Below are 24,582 nucleotides of genomic sequence, written 5' to 3' on the forward strand. Positions count from 1 at the left end.
AATTGATTGATGTTCATATCTAAGATTTTTGTCAGTTTCTTTCGCGTCATTTTCACTAAAATTCTTCAGGGGACCAGATACATAACTAAATATACAAATGCGAAAAAAGATAAAAATTTATTTAGTTCTTTAACCAACTAAATATACGAATAACATTGGAACAAGCAGGAATGTGGTACAAGATAAAAAAAAGTACTCTATAACTTATAAGATAAGATGATCAAACTGTAAACGATAAACAAAATTACATTCCTACAAACAAAACCAGTACCCGGGTAGAGTTGGCGTTACCAATCAGAGCCATCAGGAAACGGTTCCAACGCATCTTGCTTGCCATCGAAATAAAACTCCATAACAGCTTTCATTCTCGGTAATTTGTCCGGATGATAATTCACATGAACGATAACAGGCTTTAACTTCTTCAAATCACCATTTTTTCTCACTTCTTTGAAAAGAAACTTGCTGTTCATAAACATATGACGATCCATTGTTCTCTTTGAAGCATGAAGACCGACGTAACCTGGATGAGAAGGAAAAAATAGCTCTTCGTTGAAAACCGCCTGATCCCAAGCGGGTGGTGGGTGAGACAGCCTGTCTGCTACACGATCCAAAAGCTCGATTGCAGGTAACGTAGGCCTTAAATAGAAAAACCCAGAATTATAAACCCATATACGCATTGTATGAGCGTATCTAGCCCACCCCATAGAAGGATCATCAGAAACATCATTATATCCGTAAGCAGTCATGTTACTATGCCCATCAGACATAGATTCAACGTCTGAATCCCTATATATATGATCAAAAGGGTTCTGTATGTATACAATATCAACGTCTGACAAAAGAACACTATAACCCAATTGTAAAAACTCCCTCAAGATTCGGAATTTTAGTCCAGAAACAGCATGATTGCTTCCTGTTTTAGCAACCGAATCAACATCCTCGTCGGGATCTCTCATGTAAAATGGTACATCGTTTTCTTTGCAAAAATTAACGATCTCGTCATCTAATGCCACCACTAGATAATTGGGTATGCCTACTTTTTTAATGCTTGTGAACCACGCCTCTAACATTTCTTTCACATTAGAATTTGCAAGTGCAACTATAAGCTCGTTTTTTACAGCAACCTTTTTTAAGATCTTTGCGAGTCTTGGATTAACTGTTTCGTCAGGAAGGACTACATGGTTAGTTCTTATACCCTTGACAGTACCAAAAGGCCCGGCTTTTTGTGGCTCACTTACCACCAAAACTTGCTGCTGCTCATCCTTTCCGTTTTTCTGTTCGGCAGCCATTAACTTTTGAGTTAACTCTTTAACTTGTTTCTTCAATTCATCATTGGTGGTAGATAAATCTGCAAGGTCTGATTTCAACATATTAACTCGCTCTGAGGATTCACATGAAGCTGATCCAATCTGTAAAAACAGAACCTTTCACATTATAAGTAATAAATATCAAATTCTGGGAAAAAGAATAACTAGACGATCCAGATTTTGAGTTCAAGGAAACGAGAAACATCGAGTAACGAACAACCAATCATTATTCACACAAAAAAAGCATGATTTCTTTTTGGTGTTTGAATTTCACACGAACTTTACATAAATATATATGATTTGATGGCTATCCAGACCAAACAGCTAATATGATTGATAAAAATGCAAACCACAATCATAAATAAAAATGGGGATATCAGAAGCCAAAAAAAAAAGTCAAAAACCAAATGAATTTCTTTCTTTAATATTTTTGACAACACAAAACCTAAGTTCCTTCTATAAGTTTGACATACAAATAACATCTAATAGGGATATCATCACAGTCTAAAAGTACAATGTTTCAGTGACAAAAGGTCGAACACTTTGTGAGCACAAAGCTACCTCCCCTTTCATTTAAGCAGTGACAACATAAGTGAAACCCTAATAGACCATAATGAAAATGAACAATAATAATAATAATTAAATTTCGAATTAACCTGGAGAAATGATTTGGTGAGACGTCGACCTTGAAATTGAGAAGCATGATTTAAAGATAGAAAACCATGAGGATATAAAAATGCAAAAATGCCACCGAGTATAATTCCGATTGCAATTGCGACGGCGATTCGTGATCCACGTATTGATTGAGCTGAGTTTTTGTCTCTACGACCTATAAGACCCGCCATTTGGATCTACAGAGATTGATGATTTTATGGTTGAATTTGTCTCTATAATTTTATTAATGGTTGTATTTTCAGTATAAAATACAAATACATACAAAACCAGACTGCTGCTACCTGCTAGTAGTTGGTGGCATGCTTGTTGAACTTTGAGATGGTTGACTCTTTAATTTTGACTTTTTCAACGCATTAGAGGTTGCTAGGATGCAAATGATAACGATCTTAAATGAATATAAATACGGATATAGATATGGATGAAATATTTAATTCATGAATATATCCAATTACATCTGAAATGCATATACGAATACTATAATATAGATATTTGCATATATAATAACTATTACAAATGTATTTATCATTATACATACATTTTTTTGCAACCATATAATGAATACATTATGAGGGATCACAATAAAACATGTAAACCTAACTTAAAAACATAAATATTAGACATATAATTTGTCATAATCAATGTTTGATGGTAAATTTAACAAATTGTATTGAATCTCTGACAAAAATTACAAATTCTGGTGGAACGATTTCAATTTTATGTTATGTTAAATTTATTTTTGTTATATTACGTTTTTATTTTCACTACATATTAGAAAATATTACTCCGTATAACATTTCTTAAATATTCAATGAATATCCAATAACTCGCTTAATCCACTGGATATGGATATGGATATGGATGGATGAACTGAATGTCAATGGATATGGATATGAATTAACAAAAACTAAATGGATATGGATGTAGATATGACGTCACCCGATCCATATCTAATCTATTGTCATGCCTAACGGTTGCATCATGTATGCTTAGAATTTTATCAACATGAAAAAATTACAAGGATAGTCCTTGTTATTTGTCGAATATTTCGTGGATAGTCCGAATTTTTTTACCTGAGTAGTTCATTACTTTGCATTTTTTTCCACGAATTGTCCAGTCATCTAACGACCGTTGATTTTTTTCATTAACTCAAATCATGTGCCAGACATGTGAGGTAGCGCTTGATTCGAGTATTTGAAATCTCAGGATTTTAAATCCCATGAAATTTAAACTATCAAGGGATTTGAAATACCAAGGGACTTGAAGTCCTAGAATTTGAAATTTGATCATGTGTTTGGTTCAGCGATTTGAGATTTCAAGATTTGTAAAACATAAAATGTAATAAGTAAACTTAAACATACTTAAACGTAAAAACATAAAGTGAAAAAACAAAGCGTAAAAAGTAAACGTAATACGTAAATTGGAAAGCGTATTGCATAAACACAAAACGTAAAACATAAAATAAAACGTAAAACATGTAATAACATGTATCCCTAAAACGTATACATAACACGTAACCGTAAAATTAACATGTAAAGCGTAAAACGTGTTGTTAATTTAGTGTAATTGAGGGATATTGTTTAACACTTGAAAATGGATTAGGAGATACGGAGTGTACATCCATTAAGTAAAAGATTTCCCTGACCCAAAAATCATTTTGGTTGTCTATATAATTGAGTTGTACGTATGTGTTTATATGCACTTATGTATTATAGTTATTAATTTGATGTGCTCATATGATTTAGTATCTAATTAATGTTATGAGTATATAATATATATACATGTGTGTGTGAATATTGGAATTGATGTAATAATTCAATTGATCGTCATATACTCATATGAATATATAATATATGATGCTAGTGATATGTGACTATATGTTTTGATGTAAAATTGCTAGTATAAATGATTAATTGATTATAATAAGAAAAGTTGACAACCTAACTTAACACTAGCTAAACATAAATAGAACATGGGAGACAACTTGAAAAGCAACTAGTCATTTTGTATACTTTTATATATGAGTACATGAATGGATGACTCATAATACACTGATTGCCATTTTAATATATGTATATGTTAATGATTACAATTCTTTGATTGAATGGATATAATTATTAAAATGGTTGGTGAGTCATGATAACTATATTAATATATATTAAAAGAAAGCATTTGTATGATTATGGCATTGAATTATATGATTATATACTTCTAACTTCTCCATGTTAAGATACGGAAGTTTTGAGGAGATAAATGCAAGGCTTGTTATGTACAACTCAATTGATATTCATGAGAAAATAATACACAACAAATAAATACTCTTTTGCAAAGGGTTCTTGGTTTTTGTCAAAACAAGAACTAAATCTCTGTCTTATCCCAAAGTGATATTCGTGTAACCCAGACAATAAGGGTCAAATAATTACTTTCGAAAAGTGATACACGATTCAGTGATATATCCTGTCATTGATTATTTTACCCTTGTTACAACATTAATATTTTCCAACAATCGAAAGTAATTATTTGTTATAATCGATGGCGGCTACGATGAAACACATGACGGCGAATTTCTCCAAACTTGATAAGTTTGAGGGAATTGATTTTAGGAGATGGCAAAAGAAGATGCACTTCTTTCTGAGCAGCATGAGTGTGGTGTACGTACTCAGCACACCAATTCCTGAAGATCATGGTGATGATGCCACTGTTGAACAAATTCAAAAAAGGTGCAAGTGGGAGAACGATGACTACATCGCTAGAGGTTTAATCCTCAATGGTATGGCTGATTCCCTTTTTGATATTTACCAAAATGTTGAATCTGCTAAAGAACTATGGGACTGTTTAGAAACCAAGTATATATCTGAGGATGCTTCTAGTAAAAAGTTCCTTGTGAGTAATTTTAATAATTACAAGAAGGTCGATTCTAGACCGGTCTTGGAACAATACAATGAGCTCATTCGTATACTTGGTCAATTCACACAACATAAAATGAATATGGATGAGTCTATTAAAGTCTCAAGCATAATTGATAAACTACCTCCATCTTGGAAAGAATTTAAACATTCTTTGAAACATAAGAAGGAGAAGTTAACTCTTGTTGCGTTGGGTAGTCATCTGCGTATTGAGGAATCCCTCAGGTTACATGAAACAACCCAACCCGTATTCCATACGATTTTTTTTTTATATAATACACATTTACGCGCCAATTAAATATGTAAACCATTCCACAAGTTCCATTTAAACGTACATCAATTTAAATGTTTACAAAAGGCACGAATGCCATTAATTAAGTTTAATACAAGTTGACCCACCACAATGATAGTTTATAATCCAAACGACACTCGAGCACGGTTTGGGGCTAAACTACCCAAACGTTAGGCCAACTTCAAAAAGCTAACACCAAGAGCACCCCCTGTCAACATAAACGGGAGACAACTAATCCAACCGTATGCCCTTACCCTTGTCCAAGCCAGAACCTATAAAATGATAAACAACAAGAGGGTAAGCAATGCTTAGTGAGTGCAACAATTATACATACATATATATAACCCATCCATTTGCAATCACAATACCAAATACCTCATACGAACGTGTAACTCAATTAGCATGTCAACATACCCGTAACCCTAACAAGTCGTACATTATCACACCATTTCATTATAATATACTCAACTCAATATATATTATATGCTAAACAAAACAACAATCTCAATATGGTTAACCAATAATGCTATGGTGCTACCGGCTCGTGGTGCACACCATACGCTTTTGAGTCATACTCGTTTATAGTGCTACCGGCTCGTGGTTCACACTCGATGCTACCGGCTCGTGGTTCACATCTTAGTTTATAGTGCTACCGGCTCGTGGTTCACACTCGATGCTACCGGCTCATGGTTCACATCCTATCCCACACATGTTATGGCACTACCGGCACGTGGTTCATACCATAACATTCACAAATAAACACGCCATATACATGAACACATAATTATTCCACTCACCTTGTCACAAGGATGATGATTTAGCACTTCCGAGCTTCAACGCAATGTACCTAAATCATTAAGTCCACATTCAATTTCACAACTAGTGGGATTAGCCACAATACTCCCACTTGAGCATTTAATGACCCAATTTACATTAAATGACTCAACTACTCACAACCGCCCATAAATGGCCAAGACTCGACTTTAATCACTAAGACAAGTGAATTAAAGTCTATTAACTTCAATTAACACAAAACTTAGGGTAATCCATACCTATTTCATCTAATTAGGTCAACTAGTACATTTTGACCCATTTTATATTACCTAGACTCACAATCAAGTCAAACTTACCCATTAACACTTCTTTCATAAATCTTAAAGTGCATTAGTGACTAACAACACCAATTGACACTTACAACCTCAAATCACAAGGCCAAAACCCTAGATTGTGGCTATTAGGGTTTCATTACAACAACATAACCCAAACTCACCCATTTTACCCTCAAATGGGTCATACAAATCTCTAGTAACGAAAACCCTAGCCATTAACCAATTAAAACTTAAATCATAATGTAATGACCCGAAAATTTGCGACTAAATTTAAACTTAATCTTTAAAGGATTAATGATTTCGACACGATAAACAAAGTCTGTAAAACTGAATCTCAAAATTTTTGAACTATTCAAGTACCCTTCGATTTTCTCAACGATTCGCGAACAATTATATGTAAATAGATACATATATATACTATAACTTGAAAACGTAACAAAGTTTTCATTGCATAATACCGTACATTAAACTTATTGGTTTATATATCTAATTGAATATATATGATTTCAAGTTATTTAGTAAACGGTAGTAACATTCGATTATTGATTTGATTGATATTTAGATAAGTTAACTAAAACGTTTAAGATGAACCAGTAAAACACTAATTTGATAAAGTATTTTCAAATTGCTACAGTACCCAAAATGCTACAGTATTTTCGAAAATCACTATTTGCTACAGTAAAATTGACTTTGCTACAGTGAATTGCTACAGTAAAAATTGACTTTGCTACAATAACTTTGCTACAGTAAACCACTATTTTAAAAATGTATTTTAACAAATAGTGAGACGATGATTTATAGAAGTAAATGACCAAAATACTCGAAAGTTTAAGATATACTTTGAGTGGTATAGTTTAGGAATAATTTAAGGCTATATTTTAACAAAGGTACGAGTCACGAAATGTAAAATGCAAGTTTTCTCAGCGTACGAAAGGACATTCGAGAAACCGGAACCGGGACATAAGTCAAGTAACAACGTACGACTTATCGGAACAAAAGTTACAAGTTAACTATGCACGTAAATATAATATAATATATAAATAATTATATAAATTAAATATAATATATATTATATTTAAATATGTCAACAAACTAAAATACAAAACAATGTGAGCTGTCCCTGGTCCTCATGCGAGTCGCATGGCCAGAAGGCCATTTCCATGCGAGTCGCATGACTCCAGATTTCAGGCCAGGTTCTATAAATTGCAGTTTTTGGCTCGAGATAATCACACACATACACAAATATAGATATACTCCGTAATATTATTTATTATTATTATTATTATTATTATTATTATTATTATTATTATTATTATTATTATTATTAATAAGATTATTATTAATCTTATTATTTTTATTATTAATGTTATTATTTTTGCGATACAAAAATAATAATGTACATAAAATATTACGACGGAGTGCTGTCCAAGTAATTTTCAAAACGTGTTTCCAAGCGAGCTAGAGCTAAGGAAAATATGGGTTATTGCCAAGGAAATTATGGGTAATGTTCGAGGGTATTTTTGTGAATCAAACCTCGTGTTTATCATCTCCGATGCGTCTACGTGCTTTTCTACAATATTGTATATCAATATTAAATAGTGAGTTCATTTGATTCCCTTTTACTCTTTATATTTTTGGGACTGAGAATACATGCGCTATTTTTACAACTGCTTTATTAAATGCTTTTGAAATATATTTTTAACTGCGAATACATGCAAATGCTTTATTAACCGATATACAATATTTATATGCGTGAGTTTCATTGATCCCTTTTTATACATATTTTTGGACTGAGAATACATGCGCTGTTTTATGAAATGAATACAAAAACTAAAATTGATTTGAGTGAGTTTCATTTGCTCCCTTTTTAATTGCTTTTGCAATCTATATTTTTGGGCTGAGAATACATGCACTTTATTTTAAACGCAATGGATACAAGTACATACTAAATTCTACACTGAGTTTGAACCGAAAATCCCTTAGCTTTGGTAACTAGTAACTGCCAGTTATAAGAACTGGTGGGCGCAGGTAGTAGTATATGGATCCATAGGGCTTGACATCCCCGTCCGAGCTAGAGCGCTAGCCTTTTAACGGACGTATGCTATTTGAGAAGCGTACACGTTGGTTTGCGTGTATTATTAAGATGATTATACAAAGGGTACAAATTATATAAGCGTTAAAGTTTAGTTACCAGGGTGCTCTGTTATGTAGAATCTATTGATAAACGTTTCTGGATTAAACAACTGAAATCTTGTGATCCACCTTTATATACAGATTATGAGCAACATTAAAACTATGAACTCACCAACCTTTGTGTTGACACTTGTTAGCATGTTTATTCTCAGGTTTCCTAGAAGTCTTCCGCTGTTTGCTTAGATGTTAAACAAGCTATGTGCATGGAGTCTTGCATGACATATTTTTCAAGGAGACGTTGCATTTACCAAATCATCACCATGTATCTTATTTTGACTGCATTGTCAACAGAAATGATGTTGTAAACTATTATTTATGGTGATTGTCTATATGTAGAAATCATCAGATGTCGAAAACCTTTGATTTAAATATTCATTTATGGTGTGCCTTTTCAAAAGAATGCAATGTTTACAAAACGTATCATATAGAGGTCAAATACCTCGCAATGAAATCAATGAATGACGTGTTCGTCCATATGGATTTGGAGCGATCGTCACAGTTGGTATCAGAGCGTTGGTCCTAGCGAACCAGGTCTTGCATGAATGTGTCTAACTGATAGTTGTTAAGATGCATTAGTAAGTCTGGACTTCGACTGTGTCTGCATGTTAAAAGTTTTGCTTATCATTTTTTGTCGAAAATTACATGCTTATCATTCTTAAGTCTAGACACGTTTTACTGCATTGATTGCATAAATAGTGTATAGACAAAAATTCATATCTTAGCGTATCTGTTACTGTAAACTTTTCCTGACATCTTCCGAAAATTTCTCCGTGATTTATGGAATTTGGTATTATATATACATATGTAAATTATGTATTGAAGAATACCAAACTAAATTCTATAATCTATTTCATATCAAAAATCATCTATCTAATTATACAAGATGGATCCCGTATCTAGTTCAAATTCCTTAAATTCCGACAGCTATTCCGATATGGATATTCTCCTGAACTCTGAAGAAAGTGTAACTGGAATGGATCAACCAATTAGCCATCATCTATTCTGGATGAATTGGGGATGGGTTCGTAGCCTACTTAATTATTGGAGACAAGAAGAAGGCGATCCCTTCCATCCACCACATTGCCCTCTTGGCGAAGAACCTGAAGCACTTACCGGCGAACCTGTTCGTAATACCATTTTCTCTCTCATTTCCAGAGTATCTAGTCATGATTATATACTATCTCACATTCTAAATCTTATTCGTCCGCTCGTCCAAATCGACAATCATCCCGGTGTAGTAGAAGAAGTCAACGAGCTTCGCGCTCGGGTAGTGGCTTTGGAGAATATGGTGCAAAGGTTACAAGCACCAGCAGCATCACCGACATCAACAGTACCACCGACAACAACACCAACAGTACCATTACCACCACCAACAACATCCGCATCGCAAACCTCAACTTCACAATCTGTTCCACGAGCATCAACGTCATACGCACCGTAGTTACCAAGAAATACCAGCAACAATAACCGATGAAGTATTAACTCATTTCCCCTGAAGAAATTTTATGTATATTTAATATATATGAATTTTGAAATCAAAATAAATATTTTCGTACTAAGCTATTACGTGTGAATCTTAACTGGTAGGTACTACTCGGTTAGTTCATATTACTAATATGCAATGATGTACATCCTTCATTAACGGCTTAATCATCGATAACTACAATCTCTGTTTCAATTCAATGAATTTCATTTCATAATAAACCAAGTGTATTATTCAATAACATGGTTGATTTTACACTTTCATCTTCGATGCACTCGAAACTTTCTAGAAAACATCATTTGCACCTTGCGAAGTTTGCAAGAATTCCACGAATATCAACACCCTTCACCAAGGAATATCAATAAGAATAAATAATGAAGTATTGATTTTATTAGTGAAATACTCCGTAAAGATTATTAAATCTTTAATGTTTTAGAGATTATTCATTTCTAATTCAAGTCAAAAATCAAATGAGCTTAATATGATATTAACTCATTAAATCTGTATTACATCTGAAGAAATATACATACATATATTTTCATAAAGACTGTAATGAAAATTCTTTTGTACAAAATATTAATTGTGAAATCTTTAACGAGTAGGTAATACTCGGGAATATATAAGTTCACAATTAATATGTTACACTGTACATTCTTTAACTTTGATTCAAAAATTATTAATTATGCTCACAGCGATATACAATCATTTTCATACAAATTCAATTACATATTCTGATATTGACGGATCAGAATCCAAGTCAAGATTTAACGGGTGACATCATTCTTAGATCTCTACATCTTTCAAAGCTATACTTTGACTTCAAAAATGTGAAAGATCCTTTAGCATTGTTATTACTGAAAATAACCTTGCAATTCCTTTCCAAAAGTATCCAGTATTATCAACCGTTCAACCAGTCAACGACGACCTTTCAGACTTGTAACTTTGGCATATACGTTTTTGTTACTGGGGAACCTTTCATGTTCCACCACATTAGCAGTAAATTTACCAACAACTTCATTGATCTTTGACCTTCCGAAAAATCCTTATACTCATTGAAACCGTATCATGTACTCATCCACATCTTGTAACGGCAATTACCATACCAACTATCAGGAATTAGCAATCAGTATTTTGAAATCTTGTAGCACGTCTACGCCAACAGTTATATGTGTACATATAACATCTACCTCTTGGACTTACATACTTTGAATGTGAAGTTTCCGAAAAACACCCCAAACTACGAAACTAGTTCTCCGAATTTTGGAAAAATGTTGATGAAGCAGCAAAAACTGTAAACGACCTTAACAGTCAAACGTTTGATGATAAAGAATAGTATGGTGGTAAAGGTGAGAAAAAGAGAAAGTTTGGAACTGGAAAACGGATTGAGCAAAATATGAAAGAGGCTGTGGATAAATCACAAGGACGAAACCTGTCTTCAAAGAATCCAAATGATTCAGTATCTGTTGAAGCCATTAACGAATACCTTGCTTCCGAATCTAAACCCTTGCGGACAATATTCTTCATCATCCTCTGATACTAGAAATTCTAAGATATCATCGTATCTTTCATTATAAATATCCTCCATATTTTTGGAGATAATTTCATAATCATTCTTATCGAAAATCAATTTTCTCTTTACGATATCTGTGTTACACCATAAAAGAAACTATTTTAGTTTCTAAATTCTGAAACTTTCAAGTTTAAAATATAAATGTTTTGAAGTAATGTTGGGAACTGAAGCATGAATTAGTATAATATAATGACACTTGATCAACGTGATTATATTACAGTAAGTCATGTTGAGTTTCTAATGGAACGTGACAAAGGTTCACAGATCACACCCTCATCATAAACCATGTTACATAACTCTTTCATTCTATATAATCTCCAAATATATCAAGAAAATATATTTCTTGATGATTCGGTCTTTTTCGGATATTCTGGTAATTTGACAAGTCAGATTGTGCCATTACCGTTTCTTTCTTAGAACATTAATTATGTTTATTCTGAAATTCATACCTACGAATTCTGGACCATTATTCGCTTAACTTGAGGTCGGGAAGAGAAAACAAAAACCTGGAACTTCGGAATATGAACAGGAGTATACATCACAGCAAACAAGAAAGATCATAAACCATGTATGTCTATGCGAATAGCAAGATAAAGACACGGGAGAATGATAAATACAACAATCCCTAGAGCATAATAGAAATAAACAGATTCTTCTGGTGGGAGCTGGAAAAGAAGGATGATTGTGGCAAACGTCAATATTAGGTCAAGAACCAGAACTGGATTGAGCATTTTCACAATCTTTTGAATGTATTAATTGGGGAAGAAAGTAGGGATGGTGAAAATAATGAGACGGAAGAGGTCAATTTAAAGCGAAATATCAGACATAGCAATCGAGGCAGATTACACATTTAATCAAAGAAAATCCTAATTTCCGCAAATTCCGAAGAATGAAATCTTATTTAGATTATGAAGATTTTCTATTCCCTAAATTCCGGAAATCAACTCTGACTACGTCAAACGATAATACGAAGCTTTAATTACCTCATTTTACTATTTTGTGATAATTTCACTCATACTATCCGTGTAATCGAATTGTTTTATCCATATTTACACATAGGTGAAAAACTTGTTATTTATTTAACTCACGCTATTCATAAACGAAACTCGACTAATTTAAGGTATACAAAACATTTCATTCTATTATATCCTTTTGATGAGGATTTTATGAACAAACGAATTCATGATGAGAATTCAAACTATATCATATTCTTTGATACAAGAATATCCTGATCTACGTTATTAAACTTTCCTTCACCAAATTTCGGGACGAAATTTCTTTAACGGGTAGGTACTGTAATGACCCGAAAATTTGCGACTAAATTTAAACTTAATCTTTAAAGGATTAATGATTTCGACACGATAAACAAAGTCTGTAAAACTGAATCTCAAAATTTTTGAACTATTCAAGTACCCTTCGATTTTCTCAACGATTCGCGAACAATTATATGTAAATAGATACATATATATACTATAACTTGAAAACGTAACAAAGTTTTCATTGCATAATACCGTACATTAAACTTATTGGTTTATATATCTAATTGAATATATATGATTTCAAGTTATTTAGTAAACGATAGTAACATTCGATTATTGATTTGATTGATATTTAGATAAGTTAACTAAAACGTTTAAGATGAACCAGTAAAACACTAATTTGATAAAGTATTTTCAAATTGCTACAGTACCCAAAATGCAACAGTATTTTCGAAAATCACTATTTGCTACAGTAAAATTGACTTTGCTACAGTGAATTGCTACAGTAAAAATTGACTTTGCTACAATAACTTTGCTACAGTAAACCACTATTTTAAAAATGTATTTTAACAAATAGTGAGACGATGATTTATAGAAGTAAATGACCAAAATACTCGAAAGTTTAAGATATACTTTGAGTGGTATAGTTTAGGAATAATTTAAGGCTATATTTTAACAAAGGTACGAGTCACGAAATGTAAAATGCAAGTTTTCTCAGCGTACGAAAGGACATTCGAGAAACCGGAACCGGGACATAAGTCAAGTAACAACGTACGACTTATCGGAACAAAAGTTACAAGTTAACTATGCACGTAAATATAATATAATATATAAATAATTATATAAATTAAATATAATATATATTATATTTAAATATGTCGACAAACTAAAATACAAAACAATGTGATCTGTCCCTGGTCCTCATGCGAGTCGCATGGCCAGAAGGCCATTTCCATGCGAGTCGCATGACTCCAGATTTCAGGCCAGGTTCTATAAATTGCAGTTTTTGGCTCGAGATAATCACACACATACACAAATATAGATATACTCCGTAATATTATTTATTATTATTATTATTATTATTATTATTATTATTATTATTATTAATAAGATTATTATTAATCTTATTATTTTTATTATTAATGTTATTATTTTTGCGATACAAAAATAATAATGTACATAAAATATTACGACGGAGTGCTGTCCAAGTAATTTTCAAAACGTGTTTCCAAGCGAGCTAGAGCTAAGGAAAATATGGGTTATTGCCAAGGAAATTATGGGTAATGTTCGAGGGTATTTTTGTGAATCAAACCTCGTGTTTATCATCTCCGATGCGTCTACGTGCTTTTCTACAATATTGTATATCAATATTAAATAGTGAGTTCATTTGATTCCCTTTTACTCTTTATATTTTTGGGACTGAGAATACATGCGCTATTTTTACAACTGCTTTATTAAATGCTTTTGAAATATATTTTTAACTGCGAATACATGCAAATGCTTTATTAACCGATATACAATATTTATATGCGTGAGTTTCATTGATCCCTTTTTATACATATTTTTGGACTGAGAATACATGCGCTGTTTTATGAAATGAATACAAAAACTAAAATTGATTTGAGTGAGTTTCATTTGCTCCCTTTTTAATTGCTTTTGCAATCTATATTTTTGGGCTGAGAATACATGCACTTTATTTTAAACGCAATGGATACAAGTACATACTAAATTCTACACTGAGTTTGAACCGAAAATCCCTTAGTTTTGGTAACTAGTAACTGCCAGTTATAAGAACTGGTGGGCGCAGGTAGTAGTATATGGATCCATAGGGCTTGACATCCCCGTCCGAGCTAGAGCGCTAGCCTTTTAACGGACGTATGCTATTTGAGAAGCGTACACGTTGGTTTGCGTGTATTATTAAGATGATTATACAAAGGGTACAAATTATATAAGCGTTAAAGTTTAGTTACCAGGGTGCTCTGTTATGTAGAATCTATTGATAAACGTTTCTGGATTAAACAACTGAAATCTTGTGATCCACCTTTATATACAGATTATGAGCAACATTAAAACTATGAACTCACCAACCTTTGTGTTGACACTTGTTAGCATGTTTATTCTCAGGTTTCCTAGAAGTCTTCCGCTGTTTGCTTAGATGTTAAACAAGCTATGTGCATGGAGTCTTGCATGACATATTTTTCAAGGAGACGTTGCATTTACCAAATCATCACCATGTATCTTATTTTGACTGCATTGTCAACAGAAATGATGTTGTAAACTATTATTTATGGTGATTGTCTATATGTAGAAATCATCAGATGTCGAAAACCTTTGATTTAAATATTCATTTATGGTGTGCCTTTTCAAAAGAATGCAATGTTTACAAAACGTATCATATAGAGGTCAAATACCTCGCAATGAAATCAATGAATGACGTGTTCGTCCATATGGATTTGGAGTGATCGTCACACATAAGGTTAGAACTTACCAAGACTATCTTCTTGTAGCTAACAACAAGGAGAACAACTTTAATTCTTGCTCCTAGGTTTGATTCACAAATCTTCACCTTCAAATCTCAAGATTAAACTAAGTGGATTTTGTGTTTTGGGAGAGAAAATGGAAAGAAAAGATAAAACGAAAATGAATTAAATGGATATGTGGTGGAGATTTAATGCTCCCATCAGATCCACATGTCAATTTACCATTTTGCCCCTTAAAATCCCTTAAATTGAGTAGAAATCGGAGTCTGATCTGCAGGGATGCCGCGGCGCGGCGCGACGTTACGAAGGAAAAACAACCTCTCTTAACCCACATTCTGATCTGAATTTGCTTTATAGGTCGCGGCGCGACCCATTTCCTCGCGGCGCGGCGTAAGCCTACACCTGAACACTTCGACAAGTTAGCATAAAATGATGGTTTATACCACTAATGAAATGTCCCGTTCTTATTGATTAAAAACGTTCCATATTAATTGATTTCGTTGCGAGGTTTTGACCTCTATATGAGACGTTTTTCAAAGACTGCATTCATTTTTAAAACAAACCATAACCTTTATTTCATAAATAAAGGTTTAAAAAGCTTTACGTAGATTATCAAATAATGATAATCTAAAATATCCTGTTTACACACGACCATTACATAATGGTTTACAATACAAATATGTTACATCGAAATCAGTTTCTTGAATGCAGTTTTTACACAGTATCATACAAACATGGACTCCAAATCTTGTCCTTATTTTAGTATGCAACAGCGGAAGCTCTTAGTATTCACCTGAGAATAAACATGCTTTAAACGTCAACAAAAATGTTGGTGAGTTATAGGTTTAACCTATATATATCAAATTGTAACAATAGACCACAAGATTTCATATTTCAATACACATCCCATACATAGAGATAAAAATCATTCATATGGTGAACACCTGGTAACCGACATTAACAAGATGCATATATAAGAATATCCCCATCATTCCGGGACACCCTTCGGATATGATATAAATTTCGAAGTACTAAAGCATCCGGTACTTTGGATGGGGTTTGTTAAGCCCAATAGATCTATCTTTAGGATTCGCGTCAATTAGGGTGTCTGTTCCCTAATTCTTAGATTACCAGACTTTATAAAAAGGGGCATATTCGATTTCGATAATTCAACCATAGAATATAGTTTCACGTACTTGTGTCTATTTTGTAAATCATTTATAAAACCTGCATGTATTCTCATCCCAAAAATATTAGATTTTAAAAGTGGGACTATAACTCACTTTCACAGATTTTTACTTCGTCGAGAAGTAATACTTGGCCACTGGTTGATTCACGAACCTATAACAATATATACATATATATCAAAGTATGTTCAAAATATATTTACAACACTTTTAATATATTTTGATGTTTTAAGTTTATTAAGTCAGTTGTCCTCGTTAGTAACCTAGAACTAGTTGTCCACAGTTAGATGTACAGAAATAAATCGATAAATATTATCTTGAATCAATCCACGACCCAGTGTATACGTATCTCAGTATTGATCACAACTCAAACTATATATATTTTGGAATCAACCTCAACCCTGTATAGCTAACTCCAACATTCACATATAGAGTGTCTATGGTTGTTCCGAAATATATATAGATGTGTCGACATGATAGGTCGAAACATTGTATACGTGTCTATGGTATCTCAAGATTACATAATATACAATACAAGTTGATTAAGTTATGGTTGGAATAGATTTGTTACCAATTTTCACGTAGCTAAAATGAGAAAAATTATCCAATCTTGTTTTACCCATAACTTCTTCATTTTAAATCCGTTTTGAGTGAATAAAATTGCTATGGTTTCATATTGAACTCTATTTTATGAATCTAAACATAAAAAGTATAGGTTTATAGTCGGAAAAATAAGTTACAAGTCGTTTTTGTAAAGGTAGTCATTTCAGTCGAAAGAACGACATCTAGATGACCATTTTAGAAAACATACTTCCACTTTGAGTTTAACCATGATTTTTGGATATAGTTTCATGTTCATAAGAAAAATAATTTTCCCAGAAGAACAACTTTTAAATCAAAGTTTATCATAGTTTTTAATTAACTAACCCAAAACAGCCCGCGGTGTTACTACGACGGCGTAAATCCGGTTTTACGGTATTTTTCGTGTTTCCAGGCTTTAAATCATTAAGTTAGCATATAATATAGATATAGAACATGTGTTTAGTTGATTTTAAAAGTCAAGTTAGAAGGATTAACTTTTATTTGCGAACAAGTTTAGAATTAACTAAACTATATTCTAGTGATTACAAGTTTAAACCTTCGAATAAGATAGCTTTATATGTATGAATCGAATGATGTTATGAACATCATTACTACCTCAAGTTCCTTCGATAAACCTACTGGAAATGAGAAAAATAGATCTAGCTTCAAAGGATCCTTGGATGGCTTGAAAGTTCTTGAAGCAGAATCATGACACGAAAACAATTTCAAGTAAGATCATCACTTGAAATAAGATTGTTATGGTTATAGAAATTGAACCAAAGTTTGAATATGATTATTACCTTGTATTAGAATGATAACCTACTATAAGAAACAAATATTTCTTGAGGTTGGATGATCACCTTACAAGATTGGAAGTGAGTTAGCAAACTTGAAAGTATTCTTGATTTTATGTAACTAGAACTTGTAGAATTTATGAAGAACACTTAGAACTTGAAGATAGAACTTGAGAGAGATCAATTAGATGAAGAAAATTGAAGAATAAAAGTGTTTGTAGGTATTTTTGGTCGTTGGTGTATGGATTAGATATAAAGGATATGTAATTTTGTTTTCATGTAAATAAGTCATGAATGATTACTCATATTTTTGTAATTTTATGAGATATTTCATGCTAGTTGCCAAATGATGGTTCCCACATGTGTTAGGTGACTCACATGGGCTGCTAAGAGCTGATCATTGGAGTGTATATACCAATAGTACATACATCTAAAAGCTGTGTATTGTACGAGTACGAATACGGATGCATACGAGTAGAATTGTTGATGAAACTGAACGAGGATGTAATTGTAAGCATTTTTGTTAAGTAGAAGTATTTTGATAAGTGTCTCGAAGTCTTTCAAAAGTGTATGAATACATATTAAAACACTACATGTATATACATTTTAACTGAGTCGTTAAGTCATCGTTAGTCGTTACATGTAAGTGTTGTTTTGAAACCTTTAGGTTAACGATCTTGTTAAGTGTTGTTAACCCAATGTTTATAATATCAAATGAGATTTTAAATTATTATATTATCATGATATTATGATGTATAAATATCTCTTAATATGATATATATACATTAAATGTCGTTACAACGATAATCGTTACATATATGTCTCGTTTCGAAATCATTAAGTTAGTAGTCTTATTTTTACATATGTATTTCATTGTTAATACACTTAATAATATATTTACTTATCATTTAACATAATTAACCAAGTGTATCAATATCTTAATATGATTCAAATGTACCTAGTAAGACGTTGTTATAACGATAATCGTTATATATATCGTTTTCGAGTTTCTTAAATTAATAGTCTCATTTTTATGTATATAACTCATTGTTAAAATACCTAATGAGATACATACTTATAATAAAATCATGTTAACTATATATATAACCATATATATGTCATCGTATAGTTTTTACAAGTTTTAACGTTCGTGAATCACCGGTCAACTTGGGTGGTCAATTGTCTATATGAAACCTATTTCAATTAATCAAGTCTTAAAAAGTTTGATTGCATAATATGTTGGAAACACTTAATCATGTAAATAACAATTTCATTTAATATATATATAAACATGGAGAAGTTCGGGTCACTACAGTACCTACCCGTTAAATAAATTTCGTCCCGAAATTTTAAGCAGTTGGAGGTGTTGACGTATCTTCTGGAAATAAATGCGGGTATTTCTTCTTCATCTGATCTTCTCGTTCCCAGGTGAACTCGGGTCCTCTACGAGCATTCCATCAAACCTTAACAATTGGTATCTTGTTTTGCTTAAGTCTTTTAACCTCACGATCCATTATTTCGACGGGTTCTTCGATGAATTGAAGTTTTTCGTTGATTTGGATTTCATCTAACGGAATAGTGAGATCTTCTTTAGCAAAACATTTCTTCAAATTCGAGACGTGGAAAGTGTTATGTACAGCCGCGAGTTGTTGAGGTAACTCAAGTCGGTAAGATACTGGTCCGACACGATCAATAATCTTGAATGGTCCAATATACCTTGGATTTAATTTCCCTCGTTTACCAAATCGAACAACGCCTTTTCAAGGTGCAACTTTAAGCATGACCATCTCTCCAATTTCAAATTCTATATCTTTTCTTTTAATGTCAGCGTAGCTCTTTTGTCGACTTTGGGCGGTTTTCAACCGTTGTTGAATTTGGATGATCTTCTCGGTAGTTTCTTGTATAATCTCCGGACCCGTAATCTGTCTATCCCCCACTTCACTCCAAAAAATCGGAGACCTGCACTTTCTACCATAAAGTGCTTCAAACGGCGCCATCTCAATGCTTGAGTGGTAGCTGTTGTTGTAGGAAAATTCTGCTAACGGTAGATGTCGATCCCAACTGTTTCCGAAATCAATAACACATGCCCGTAGCATGTCTTCAAGCGTTTGTATCGTCCTTTCGCTCTGTCCATCAGTTTGTGGATGATAGGCAGTACTCATGTCTAGACGAGTTCCTAATGCTTGCTGTAATGTCTGCCAGAATCTTGAAATAAATCTGTCATCCCTATCAGAGATAATAGAGATTGGTATTCCATGTCTGGAGATGACTTCCTTCAAATACAGTCGTGGTAACTTTTCCATCTTGTCATCTTCTCTTATTGGCAGGAAGTGTGCTGATTTGGTGAGACGATCAACTATTACCCAAATAGTATCAAAACCACTTGCAGTCCTTGGCAATTTAGTGATGAAATCCATGGTAATGTTTTCCCATTTCCATTCCGGGATTTCGGGTTGTTGAAGTAGACCTGATGGTTTCTGATGCTCAGCTTTGACCTTAGAACACGTCAAACATTCTCCTACGTATTTAGCAACATCGGCTTTCATACCCGGTCACCAAAAATGTTTCTTGAGATCCTTGTACATCTTCCCCGTTCCAGGATGTATTGAGTATCTGGTTTTATGAGCTTCTCTAAGTACCATTTCTCTCATATCTCCAAATTTTGGTACCCAAATCCTTTCAGCCCTATACCGGGTTCCATCTTCCCGAATATTAAGATGCTTCTCCGATCCCTTGGGTATTTCATCCTTTAAATTTCCCTCTTTTAAAACTCCTTGTTGCGCCTCCTTTATTTGAGTAGTAAGGTTATTATGAATCATTATATTCATAGATTTTACTCGAATGGGTTCTCTGTCCTTCCTGCTCAAGGCATCGGCTACCACATTTGCCTTTCCCGGGTGGTAACGAATCTCAAAGTCGTAATCATTCAACAATTCAATCCACCTACGCTGCCTCATATTCAGTTGTTTCTGATTAAATATGTGTTGAAGACTTTTGTGGTCGGTATATATAATACTTTTGACCCCATATAAGTAGTGCCTCCAAGTCTTTAATGCAAAAACAACCGCGCCTAATTCCAAATCATGCGTCGTATAATTTTGTTCGTGAATCTTCAATTGTCTAGACGCATAAGCAATCACCTTCGTTCGTTGCATTAATACACAACCGAGACCTTGCTTTGATGCGTCACAATAAATCACAAAATCATCATTCCCTTAAGGCAATGACAATATAGGTGCCGTAGTTAGCTTTTTCTTCAATAACTGAAACGCTTTCTCTTGTTCATCATTCCATTCAAATTTCTTCCCTTTATGCGTTAATGTAGTCAAGGGTTTTGCTATTCTGGAAAAGTCTTGGATGAACCTTCTGTAGTAACCAGCTAGTCCTAAAAATTGGCGTATGTGTTTCGGAGTTTTCGGGGTTTCCCACTTTTCAACAGTTTCTATCTTTGCCGGATCCACCTTAATACCTTCTTTGTTCACTATGTGACCGAGGAATTGAACTTCTTCCAACCAAAATGCACACTTTGAAAACTTAGCGTACAATTCTTCCTTCCTCAATACTTCTAACACCTTTCTCAAATGTTCACCATGTTCTTGGTCATTCTTTGAGTAAATAAGTATGTCATCAATGAAAAAAATGACAAACTTGTCAAGGTATGGTCCACACACTCGGTTCATAAGGTCCATGAACACAGCTGGTGCATTAGTTAAACCAAACGGCATGACCATAAACTCGTAATGACCGTAACGTGTTCTGAAAGTAGTCTTTGGAATATCATCTTCTTTCACCCGCATTTGATGATACCCGGAACGTAAGTCAATCTTTGAATAAACAGACGAGCCTTGTAGTTGATCAAATAACTCGTCGATTCTCGGTAGTGGGTAGCGGTTCTTGATGGTAAGTTTGTTCAACTCTCGGTAGTCGATACACAACCTGAATGTACCATCTTTCTTCTTGACAAACAAAACAGGAGCTCCCCACGGTGATGTGCTTGGTCGAATGAAACCACGCTCTAAAAGTTCTTGTAATTGGCTTTGTAGTTCTTTCATCTCGCTGGGTGCGAGTCTGTAAGGAGCACGAGCTATTGGTGCAGCTCCTGGTACAAGATCTATTTGAAATTCAACGGATCGATGTGGGGGTAATCCCGGTAATTCTTTCGGAAATACATCGGGAAATTCTTTTGCAATGGGAACATCATTGATGCTCTTTTCTTCAGTTTGTACTTTCTCGACGTGTGCTAGAACAGCATAGCAACCTTTTCTTATTAGTTTTTGTGCCTTCAAATTACTAATAAGATGTAGCTTCGTGTTGCCCTTTTCTCCGTACACCATTAAGGGTTTTCCTTTTTCTCGTATAATGCGAATTGCATTTTTGTAACAAACGATCTCTGCTTTCACTTCTTTCAACCAGTCCATACCGATTATCACATCAAAACTCCCTAACTCTACTGGTATCAAATCAATCTTAAATGTTTCGCTAACCAGTTTAATTTCTCGATTCCGACATATATTATCTGCTGAAATTAATTTACCATTTGCTAATTCGAGTAAAAATTTACTATCCAAAGGCGTCAATGGACAACTTAATTTAGCACAAAAATCTCTACTCATATAGCTTCTATCCGCACCCGAATCAAATAAAACGTAAGCAGATTTATTGTCAATAAGAAACGTACCCGTAACAAGCTCCGGGTCTTCCTGTGCCTCTGCCGCATTAATATTGAAAACTCTTTCGCGGCCTTGTCCATTCGTGTTCTCCTGGTTCGGGCAATTTCTAATAATGTGGCCCGGTTTTCCACATTTATAACAAACTACATTGGCATAACTTGCTCCGACACTACTTGCTCCGCCATTACTCGTTCTGACACCATTTGTTCCTTTCGTTCTATTAACCCCTGGTCCGTAGACCTCACACTTCGCCGCGCTATGACCATTTCTTTTACACTTGTTGCAAAATTTGGTGCAGAACCCCGAGTGATACTTTTCACACTGTTGGCATAGCTGCTTCTGATTGTTGTTGTTGTTGCGGTTATTATTGTTGTTGGGATGATTGTTGTAGTTGCTGTTGTTGTTGTTGTTGTTGTTGTTGTTGGGCCGTTTGTTGTAGTTGCGATTGATGTTGCGATTGTTGGGATAATTGTTGCGATTATTGTTGTAATTGCTGTTGTTGTTGTATTGGTGATTCTTATCACTGTTTTCCTCCCACTTTCTTTTGACTTGCTTCACATTGGCCTCTTCAGCAGTCTGTTCTTTAATTCTTTCTTCAATCTGGTTCACTAGTTTGTGAGCCATTCTACATGCCTGTTGTATGGAGGCGGGCTCGTGTGAACTTATATCTTCTTGGATTCTTTCCGGTAATCCTTTCACAAACGCGTCGATCTTCTCTTCCTCATCTTCGAATGCTCCCGGACACAATAGGCACAATTCTGTGAATCGTCTTTCGTACGTGGTAATATCAAATCCTTGGGTTCGTAACCCTCTAAGTTCTGTCTTGAGCTTATTGACCTCGGTTCTGGAACGGTACTTCTCGTTCATCAAGTGCTTGAATGCTGACCACGGTAGTGCGTAAGCATCATCTTGTCCCACTTGCTCTAGATAGGTATTCCACCATGTTAACGCAGAACCTGTGAAGGTATGCATAGCGTACTTCACTTTGTCCTCCTCAGTACACTTACTTATGGCAAACACCGATTCGACCTTCTCGGTCCACCGTTTCAATCCGATCGGTCCTTCGGTTTCATCAAATTCCAAAGGTTTGCAGGCAGTGAATTCTTTGTAGGTGCATCCTACACGATTTCCTGTACTGCTAGATCCAAGGTTATTGTTGGTATGTAGCGCAGCCTGTACTGCGGCTATGTTTGAAGCTATAAAAGTACGGAATTCCTCTTCATTCATATTCACGGTGTGTCGAGTAGTCGGTGCCATTTCCTTCAAAATAGTCAAATGGAACAAGTTAATCATACAGAATATAAAGAGTAGTTAATAGTATTTCGTAGCATAATATGAACTCATTTATAAAAGCTTTTTCTTCATATTAGCGTTTTATAAGTTTAAATTCGGGTAGTACCTACCCGTTAAGTTCATACTTAGTAGCTAATATACAATTCAACTACTACAATTCTATATGAAAAACTGATTATAATAATATTTCGCGTTCAAACTTTTATACAATATTTTACAAACTTACAATACCGCTTATTTTACATAAAGCATGAAATATAGCACACAATAACTTTGATACAAGATAGTTGTGAAGATAATTCTAGCTAGTACACAAGTCGTTCAGCAAAGGCAATAAAGACACGTAATTCATACGTCCAGAAACAAGTCATGCATTCTGGTTTTACTAGGACTACTTCCCATCCTTGGTCTTGTGGAACATAATCGTTATGGCCGTTGATAAGACATCGTGTTGTAGCGTCGTCAAAGGGACGAGGGTTACGTAATGTCCAACAGTCCCGTAACAATCTAAAAACCTCATTTCTTACCCCAATTACCGACTCCGTCACTTGTGGGAACGTTTTGTTTAATAGTTGTAGGCCGATGTTCTTGTTCTCACTTTGGTGAGAAGCGAACATTACTAATCCGTAAGCATAACATGCTTCTTTATGTTGCATGTTAGCCGCTTTTTCTAAATCACGAAGTCCAATATTCAGATATATTGAGTCAAAATAATTTCTTAACCCATTGCGTAAAATAGCATTTGGGTTCCCCGCAATATATGCGTCAAAGTAAACACATCGTAA

The 24,582-nt window shown here is 34.0% G+C and overlaps 1 protein-coding gene across 2 annotated transcripts; it reads right to left on the bottom strand.

The window, feature by feature from the left end:
* Positions 1-65: 65 nt before the first annotated feature.
* LOC139892320 (arabinosyltransferase RRA3-like) lies at positions 66-2,361 on the bottom strand. 2 transcript variants are annotated; one of them, XM_071875380.1, is made up of 3 exons: positions 2,264-2,361; positions 1,964-2,158; positions 66-1,409 (listed from the first exon to the last, which is right to left on the bottom strand). In XM_071875380.1, exons 2-3 carry the CDS (start codon positions 2,150-2,152, stop codon positions 288-290), a joined length of 1,311 nt encoding a protein of 436 aa, XP_071731481.1. In that variant the 5' UTR covers positions 2,153-2,158; positions 2,264-2,361; the 3' UTR covers positions 66-287. The 2 variants fall into 2 exon arrangements, with proteins under 2 accessions (XP_071731481.1, XP_071731480.1); XM_071875379.1 differs by having other exon boundaries at positions 1,964-2,347.
* Between the last annotated feature and the right edge of the window lie 22,221 nt (positions 2,362-24,582).

The sequence above is a fragment of the Rutidosis leptorrhynchoides genome, chromosome 2, assembly GCF_046630445.1.
Source record: "Rutidosis leptorrhynchoides isolate AG116_Rl617_1_P2 chromosome 2, CSIRO_AGI_Rlap_v1, whole genome shotgun sequence".
In the NCBI taxonomy this organism is placed as follows: Eukaryota; Viridiplantae; Streptophyta; class Magnoliopsida; order Asterales; family Asteraceae; genus Rutidosis; species Rutidosis leptorrhynchoides.

Bases quoted from the DNA above. Each gene is read 5' to 3' on its own strand.
- LOC139892320 (XM_071875380.1), bottom strand. From the start codon at position 2,152: ATGGCGGGTCTTATAGGTCGTAGAGACAAAAACTCAGCTCAATCAATA. The intron at 1,410-1,963 runs GTTAATTCGAAA...CTGTTTTTACAG, and splicing joins TCACCAAATCATTTCTCCAG to ATTGGATCAGCTTCATGTGA.